The sequence below is a fragment of the Hippocampus bargibanti genome, linkage group LG13 (assembly GCF_051943395.1).
Source record: "Hippocampus bargibanti isolate YZ-2025 linkage group LG13, ASM5194339v1, whole genome shotgun sequence".
NCBI classification, from domain to species: Eukaryota; Metazoa; Chordata; class Actinopteri; order Syngnathiformes; family Syngnathidae; genus Hippocampus; species Hippocampus bargibanti.
The window spans coordinates 12,020,349-12,029,948 of record NC_142746.1 but is presented as its reverse complement, the minus strand read 5'-3'; the positions used below and the strand labels follow the sequence as shown (position 1 = coordinate 12,029,948).

General features: G+C 38.7%; 1 protein-coding gene across 1 annotated transcript; it reads left to right on the top strand.

Moving 5' to 3' along the window:
• Positions 1–919: 919 nt before the first annotated feature.
• Positions 920–8,007, top strand: morn4 (MORN repeat containing 4). The gene is made up of 5 exons (XM_089011783.1): positions 920–992; positions 2,032–2,112; positions 3,907–4,021; positions 4,108–4,217; positions 4,279–8,007. The coding sequence occupies exons 2-5, from the start codon at positions 2,046–2,048 to the stop codon at positions 4,425–4,427; spliced, it is 441 nt and encodes a 146-aa protein (XP_088867909.1). The 5' UTR covers positions 920–992; positions 2,032–2,045; the 3' UTR covers positions 4,428–8,007.
• The last annotated feature ends 1,593 nt before the right edge of the window (positions 8,008–9,600 follow it).

Here is a 9,600-nt window from a genome sequence, read left to right as displayed (position 1 = left end):
ACAACCATAATAAAGCGTGACTTAATCACAAGCAAGCTGCTCTCTGGAATAATTGCTCCCCAAAGATGAATATGATGTGAAACAGACATGGACAGCAGATGTGTTTGAATGCTCCAACGTGCTTATTCAAGACATGCAACAGTGAGGGGGTTTTGCTTAAAATTAAGTGAATTAAATACATGTACAGTAATGGTTGTACTGTTACCGATATAAGTCTTGTGCATTTTATGCAGTAGTCTTCAATAGCACTCCTATATAACGGCAAGACTGTGGCTTTGACCCTCAGCGTCTGAACTGTGACTATAGTTCACCACATCACCTTCAATCAAATCACAGATCAATCAGACAATCAAAGCAAATGACAGATGACGTACAATAATACTGGTATATGTGCTTTAAAAATCCTCAAATTTTAGGCTACGTACCAGGTACATGCAGCCTATTATTAGCACAATTGACATTTGTGGATACACTTTCTTATGGTGACAATAAAATGCAGACTTTATTCAAAGTGTTCTAATCATTACACATGACATACATAATAAATGTAGCCTAGGGGATATTAAAGTGCACCCTGCATTGGCGCTGTAATGAAACACCGCTTGTCCAATCAGAGGGACTTTTTTTCAATGAGCAAATACACTCAGGCAATGAAAAAGTAAGGAGGGGGCCTGCTGGCCGTGATGCTGTTGTAGTGATGCCTTAAATGTATGTCGGAGTTTTGTCACTCTAACTAGGAAAGGGGCCACAAGCGTGTCGTAACATCACAGCGATGGAATATTGAAATTGTTTTGTCAAGATATAAGAAAACAGAATGAATACTCATAACGGGGTGTGGTATTTGAAATGTTTATTTAATATTTCTGAATAGAATTTTATCTTTACGAGAGACGCGCTAAGGTAGCATACGGTCTTCAACCGGTTATCATATTTTTACGCCCCTCGGCTGCTCCACGTCGCCTACATGCAGAGACAACAAACATAGTGTACAGGTAAATAAATAAGCATGCACAAGATTTAATCTGCTCGTCTTTGATTCCCAAAAATGTGCCGTTAACCATGACAATTGACTCGATGACAAAAGCGATATGCAGTAATGCACCCCGATTTGTCTGAACGCTCAATCTATACACATAGAATGTCATTTACTGTTTTATTTTTCCTTAATAACCATAATGGCCGACAACGTTTTATCGGATATTTTTATAATCGTGAACGTGTGTGTAAAATGACACCTGACTGCCATTCTGTAACACTTGTTTTGTAGCAGCATTTGTTGTTCCAGTCACTCACTCACTCACTCACTCACTCACTCACTCACTCACTCACTCACTCACTCACTCACTCACTCACTCACTCACTCACTCACTCACTCACTCACTCACTCACTCTCATTTCTGTCATTAAAATAAATAAATATAAATAAATAAAAATAAATTCTGCAGGGCATTACATCTACATGAAATATTTTACCATGTGGTTATATATACTATGACAATTCATGGCATTGAAGTGCACCTCATAATGTCAGTGCAAACCCTACACCTCTATTCTAAATGCCGTGAAAATATATATATTTTTTACTTTCTATTTAATAAAGCAAAGTTGCTTCATTATAAATATACTTATTGCACCCGACATGGTTTCAATGAAAAAGGTCATGACATTTGTAATGTATGTGTGTGCGTGGTAGCATCTTAACATAATACGAATATGAACAATTTCCCAGATGATAATATACATTAATGCTAATTCCGAAAATACTTTCCACACTATTGCCCAACCTCAATGTATCGAGTACATTTCTGTAAAAAATGATTAATAAATATGGTTTAACTGACAAATCAATCTGATATGGTGTTTTCATGTATCCATCAATTTTTGTGACATATATGACTAAAAGACACAGAGACAGTTCTTGTATTCTCCGGTGATGCTGCGGTAATCCCGTTAGGGCGATTTGTTACTGCGGCAATGGCCATCACGTACGAGGTCAAAGGTAAACCTCATATACATGGATGCGTTTGTCAGACAGAAGGGGCGACATGACTTTGACCAGAGGCTCCTTCACCTATGCCACTGGAGAGGAGTACCATGGCGAGTGGAAAGAAGGCAAGTTAATGTCTTTTAGTCCTTCCTTTCCTGATTTTGAGTGAGGAGCGGGTTACGCCCTGTCCTGGTCACCAGTCAATTTCAGAGAACGTGTTGACAAATAATAATTCACAGTCATCTTATAACTAAGGACAATTTAGAATGTTCAATGAATCTAACCCGCATATATTTTTTTTGGTAATGGTTGGGGTATAAGTAACAATGTATGAAAATAAGCTTCCCTCTTATCTGAAGATTGTTGTCAAACTAAATACAAAATAATTGAATGATGTATTTTGTATTTCACTGCATAGCCTTCACTACCTTAATGCGCCCAAGGCACACAAGCTAACAATTAGCATCTAACTGGGGCCAATATCTGAACACAGCTGGTGCAGCAACACATGTTGAGGGGGAAAATAATAATGCTCACAGGCATATATTTGTTCTATTATGCTACGTTATGAAGCTGAGAAAAGCTGCCATTGCCCAATACTACCTCCATAAGGCCAAGGCATGCAAACCAGAATGACTAACCTGGACGTGTGATGAGAATGTTTTAATGCTTTTTAAACTGTATTAATTATGTAATTACAGTACTGAATGCTTTCATATAGTTGTGCTTGAAGTGTGTATCACTTTTGCACGTAACCACATCAGTTTCTGGTTCTATGGACATTAATGGTCTCTGGATGTGTGTGAAAAAACATGAATATTATGTAGTGTATCCATTTATTGTACTTTTTGCTTTACATGTGCTATATTAATCAGTATGGATTGTATTGTATTGTACATCAAATTTTCCAAAGAAAATTAATTAAGAAGCTTTTGGGGAGACACCGTAATAAGAATCAGAAAGCCTTTAATAGTACCACAATGGGGAAATTTGCAATCTACATCAGCAAATTTGAAAGGAGTGGAGTGGGGGTGTGTGAAAAGAGAAAAAAAAGTATTCTATGCACTCTAATGTCAGCTGACATGAAGCATTTTTTGTGAAATCGTCATAATGAACAGATCTGTCTAGTTTCCGAATCTAGATTAGACTTGACAATTCTTGGGCAGGCTGTTGTTGGGCAACCAAAGTTACTGACATGCCACAAGTGTGGTCCTACTTTGGTAGTCATCAGAATTAAATATGATGAGCACATTTAACTTTTACGGTGCATTAGAAACCCTATTTGAGTCCATTAGTGTAGATTCTAAGACCACATGAAATTCTTGTGAAGCTGTTTGGGACGATGTGGAGTATCACGGGAAAGCAAGAGCATTCCTCGTGTAATTCCGAAAGCAGAAATCCCCGCTAAATATCAGATGGATTACAGTACAGTTAATTCCCGTCACACAGGAGGCAGATGGGACTCCTAATTCACGACTAAACCTTTATCTGACAGTGGGGCGGTGCAGAGGGAATTTTACAGTATTTCACGTGACAGACAGTCGCAACACTGATAGCAAAAGCCTTCTTTGGGGGCGGGTGGGCACTCTTCTGTATGAATGACTGTACCTTTACATATTATGTAAAAAGAACCGGGCAAAAGCACTGCCTTGAAGCGCTATTATGTCAAAGCCAAACGGTAAGCAGAGCTGCAGAGTCAGCACAGGTGAGTATCTGCTCACATGATAGCCAGCATTAGCTTCTATTTATGTTGTCTTGATAATGTTTGGGTGAATTACTCATTCATCAGGGAGAGTAGTTGTAAAGTCTGTAAAGTCATGTTTTTAATTCTTTAGCAATGAGGTATTTTGATGAAAACATGTCACAAATTTCAAAACAGACGGAAACTATTTGAAATGATCCTTTTGGTGGTTCTCCAGGTCGAAGGCATGGCATCGGCCAGCTCAAATTCCAGGATGGAACGTGTTTCTCGGGACAATTTGAGGATGGTCTTTTCCACGGTGCCGGAGTCCTACTTTTCACGGATGGATCCAGGTGTGCAGGCAAGAAGGTGGTGCTTTGTCCTCACTTATTACTAGTGATCTTGTAACGGTGAATCGTTTTGTTTGTCGGTCTGGCAGATACGAGGGGGAGTTTGCGCATGGAAAGTTTCAGGGCCTGGGCATCTTCAGTCGTTTCGACGGCATGAGGTTTGAGGGAGAATTTAAAGACGGACGCGTGGAGGGATACGGTAAGTCCAGCGTGACGTTAAGGATAAGGTTCAGATATTACGTAGCTATGTCTGCCTACAGGACTGTTGACGTTCCCACATGGAACACATGGCATTCCACGGAACGAGGGCTTGTTCCAAAACCACAAACTGCAAAGGCGAGAAAAGTGTCCCGCTGTGGTGCAAAGGGCGCAGGCGTCGGCCACCAACGCTCGCTGTATCGCTCTTTGACTCTCACTAACTTTGACATCCGTGGTATGGTCTTTGTTTGTTCGAGAGGTGCCTCAGGGAGGCATACTCCTCCCCCTCATGCTTCTTTTCAGTAATGTCCTTGTGACTTCTTTTGAAACTATTAACAATTTTTTTCAACAGTAAACACTCATTAACAGTGTCTTAGCAGGTTCATAGTGAGCTAGCCAATATCAAAACTTACAATAATCCATAAGGCTTATTTCACACATTTTTCCTATGACACCAGCAAATTGAAGGACTATTTTGGCCACGCTAAAACAAACTACCGGATGATAAAATGATAGACATGAAAATACAAATTGAAATTTTATAATTTATGAGAATGAAGTGGTCATTTTATGAGAATTTAGATGCACCGTATTTTCCGGTGTATAAGGCATACCCCCAATGAATGGCGTGTTTTCAAACTTTTGCCATACATAAGGCGCACCGGACTATAAGGTGCACCTTCAATGAATGAAAATAGTTTTCCAAATATAATATACTACGTATAAATATCGAAAAGTTTTGCAAATATGAGGCACACCACATTAGAAGGCGCTGCAGTAGAGGCTGGGGTTACTACTTCTACAGGGGGAAATGAAGTGGTGAAATGGTGGCTGCTGACAGTAATTGCGAGACCTGTTATAATGTATAATGTATAAGGTGCACCTGCGTATAAAGCGCAGGGTCATCTTTTGAAGAAAATCAAGTCCATTGTGTGTGCCTTAAACACCGGAAAATATGGTATTTGAATAAAGATATGCTTTTTAAGATACTAAAGTTCAATGCATAAAATATTTTTTTCATTCGGAAATACATGTACGTCTTATTTCAACTCATTCACTGCCAGACGTGCAAAAATGTTTTTTTGTCATTCTCACACACTCAAGTTCCAGGACCCACAAAATCTTGGGTTTTAGGAGTAAATAAACATTCAATGCGGTGTTAGAACCCTTAAACTCTCTTCTTTCATCAGAAAAAGAGTTAATTCCTAAATTATATGTGTCTGGAGTTATATGAGCTTGAAATGAGGGTGGCTGTCCAAAATTCAAGGCAATACATACATATTGGTTTGTACAGCGCTTTAACAACAGCTGAAGCTGGAACAAAGTGCTAACGTGGAAAAAAGAGAAATGCTGCCCCTTTGTTGGAGAGGAAAAAACGGTGCCAGAGGCCAATGCAAGCGTTTCATCAGCACCCAAAGAAAAAACAAAACCCGAACATATTCCAGAATGGCGCTCTATGTCATATTTTTAATTCCTGAATACATTTGTGAATGTCAGTGAATGAGTTGATGCCATAATACTTCAAGGAAGGACACTCATTTACATTCAAGTCAGAGAGTAAGTGTGAGATACATCCAAAGATGCTCTGGGACACATCATCAGTGATGTGCCTGAGATCATCGGGGGTATGGGGTCTTCCAAAATCATACCCGCTCCCTCAGGTGGCCCAGCCAAGGTCAATCGGACCCCAGCTTGTGTCCCAGTAGCATTGGCCCACATCGCTTCTCCTCATCCAGAGCCATCTTAACGCTCTCTCTGCTGTCTCCGTAGTGGCCTTGATTGATCGAAATTAGACTTGCAAATTATTCGGCAGGTTGTTGCTGCTAACATTGATTGGGGACGCCATGACAAAATGGTAAAGGCATAATGTTATCAAAATAAATTCTTTTTTTGACCATATGTGACGTTGTACATGACAAAGGTTCTGTATTTTCACTGGATGAAAGATCAAATGCAATTTTATTGGTAAATATCACCACTTTAAATTATATTTACATCGAAATTTCGTAAAAAATGCACGCAAAAACATAATGCCTAATTTGGTTGCTACATTATGAGCATTAACCTGTGTTAAAATGCGGAAAGGATCTTGAGAAAGTACAATTCAATCTTTTATTAAAACTCAGAATTGAATTGTCAGAATAAACCCTTTTATAATTTATTTCCAGCATAGCGCTGAATAATCCAGCGATTGCAGTAAAAGACAATTGGACTCGCTTGCACATTTATTAGCTCTGCCTACCTTCAAATGATGCTTGACAATACATCAGCGCGGCAATAAAGAGTTTCTTCTTTTCATTATTACCGGGAGATATTTGTACATCAATACAGAATGTATATCTTTTTTTTTTTTAATACTGTACAGATGCAGAAAATAATACCCTAAACCTGTGATCTCCCTGTTGGAATGGGTTGTTGTTTTACCATACATAGGTTCATTATTTCTCAAATGAACTGTGAAACAAGCTTAGGTACAGTGCACTTAAAAAACTGCAGTAACACGTTTCCATTTTGTCCCACCAATTCATTTTCTTCATTTCACTTTTGCCTTAAAGACGTTTTTCGGAACGCACAAGCTCATGTCATCATCTGCACCTCCTTCCCTGCATCACTGACATCAACGCACTTGTGTGTGCGTGAGCGTGCGTATCACACTAATGGATTTATGGTGCGTATTTGAAGGCTGCTTTCACTTTGACAGACACGTTGCTAAGCTGCGACTGCGGAGATCCAAGTGGCACTCTCTCAGCTCTCTGTGGAAAAGACCGCAGAGAGGATTTCATTGTATGTTGTTCACAATAGATGCCAGATATCTTCAAACTTGATGTTCAAAAAGGCCTTTTTCTCCAGGACCTAAACTGAGGCAGCTGAAAGAATTTATGTACAGTTTCTTTGTGTGTGTGTTTTGGTGAGGTGCACAGTCATTGTATTGACTTGGACCTACTGTACTGTACTGTACTGGATATGAGATGCATTAAGATGTGATGCGCACAGGCCACAGCACAACTAGTGTGTGATGACAAACCGGCAGTGTTAATAGTGTTGATCTTTGCCTGCTTCCAACCAAAGAGACAATCCTGTGATACAATAATGGTCGTGTAAAATCATAAAACTAGCGCAAATTAAACGACGTGTTTTTCTTCCCCACCCCCAATTGTACAAGCACACATACATTTTTTTTAATAATTGAGATTAGAGCTGTAGGTGACATCAGATTCTGGCTGTAAATGTTCTCCGTGTATCCTGTATATTATTGCTTATATTCATGATAGCTATAATTTATAAGTGTAAAAAAATCAATACAAGCTCCTATGTTTGTTTGCTTTGAATTCCGCCTGTTAGTAGCATTAGAGTGCTGCGCAGTACAATTGTAAAATTGGGTTGGAAAAATGCTGAGTGATGCATCTTTCTAAAAGCGCACTGAGATCATTTCATATTCTCTCTGTATGTGAAATATATGCTGTATTTATTTAAATACTTTGTAATTTCACTTCATTATTTTCCTTTTAAGTACGTTAACAACAGCAACAAGCGTATATGGTGCTTTAATAAAGGCGTGCCTCTCCAGACATTCACCAGCCAGGCAAATACCATCGCCATGGTTACACCTTTCATTTTACTGAGTTATTTATTTATAATGTAATGCGACTTTAAGAGAAAAAAAAATGTTGGACAGAAACACACATATGCCGTACACGGGGTCCAATAAAGTCTTGTCTTGAAACTTGAAAGGGAATATGTGGTTTTGACCTCTTGAAGATTGAGTTGGATTTTCTACAAATGTCAGAAAGAACTAACTACAGTACGATATATATATATATATATATATATATATATATATATATATATATATATATATATATATATATATAGATAGATAGATAGATAGATAGATAGATAGATAGATAGATAGATAGATAGATAGATAGATAGATAGATAGATAGATAGATAGATAGATAGATAGATAGATAGATAGATAGATAGACAGACAGACAGACAGACAGACAGACAGACAGACAGACAGACAGACAGACAGACAGACAGACAGACAGATAGATAGATAGATAGATAGATAGATAGATAGATAGATAGATAGATAGATAGATAGATAGATAGATAGATAGATAGATAGATAGATAGATACGCACACACACACACACACACACACACACATACATACATACATACATACATACATACATACATACATCAACAAAGAGAAAGTAGTACTACTTGATTTGGGTTTGATTATACACAGTTAGGATGGTTGAATCAATTTCCACAACATCCCCAGACTCCACCTGTGTCCCACATGCATACACATATTCTATTAGAGTCAATATGTTTCAGTGTCTAAAGATCCGGCTTTCATACAGATTTTCACCATCCATTTTCATTCCTGTGAGATCCTCTCTTTGAGTCCCGATTGTCAGAAAGTGCCTGCGGAGAGGCACAAAATGCAGCCATACATATTTGAGCGGTTGGACAAGAAATGAATGTAAGTCTGACTAAATATAGCATTGTGAGCATGGCGTTGACCATATGCGTTCCATAGTGAATCACCCGTACTGCATGGCATATTTAATTGTGAGCATGCTTACAGGGAGGAACATCAAATGCAGTATTAGCCCAACAGCAGCAGTACACGGAAGAGTTCATTATAATTAATAAAGGCAAATCCAATCCAATCCAATTATTAGGCAGTGGACTAATGACTTGCATGGAAATAAACAAAGTATACCGATGTATTCCTTAGTCCTTTTTTGGGGGGGTATAAAAAAATCACCTTGTAGTCACAAAAATGGACACTATGATTATTATTATTAATGTTTGGTGTTGTTAGCGTGAGTAGTGGTGGTAGAAGTAATAGTCCCACAATGGGCAAAATTGAATGTACCACATCTGCAGATGTACATGTATTCCTTGACCTGGTCTTAATGCTGAATCTTAAATGATGTAATCTGTGAACGTGTTTTAATTATTATTTTTACAAGCATTAGAAGTAATTATGTGTGTGTGTGTGGGGGGGGGGGGTATCTGGATGAGCAAATATGGCTTGGGCTAACTCATTCTCCAAGCCTACAGTTAATGTATAACCAGTGTTGGTCAAAGGAGTGGGGTAGAAAGCAGTCATAGCCATTTTAACTGCTCTGGACATGAAGCTTCAACCATTTAGGAGAGGCTTCAAAACCCTGACAGGAGTGCCCGACAGGTATTTCACTCATTTTCATCTGTATTCATTCCAATTAGCTTTTTTTGTTTTGCTTTAGGAGCAGTCACCAGAGTTAACTTTTCTTGTGTGACTCAATGATCTTAGGTGCTATGTTGTTTTTGGGAGTCCTTAGAAGGAGTGTTGGAGAGTGCTCCTCCGGGGGTCTCGCTC

Bases quoted from the DNA above. Each gene is read 5' to 3' on its own strand.
- morn4 (XM_089011783.1), top strand. From the start codon at position 2,046: ATGACTTTGACCAGAGGCTCCTTCACCTATGCCACTGGAGAGGAGTAC. The intron at 2,113-3,906 runs GCAAGTTAATGT...GTGGTTCTCCAG, and splicing joins CCATGGCGAGTGGAAAGAAG to GTCGAAGGCATGGCATCGGC. The intron at 4,022-4,107 runs GTGTGCAGGCAA...TCGGTCTGGCAG, and splicing joins CTTTTCACGGATGGATCCAG to ATACGAGGGGGAGTTTGCGC.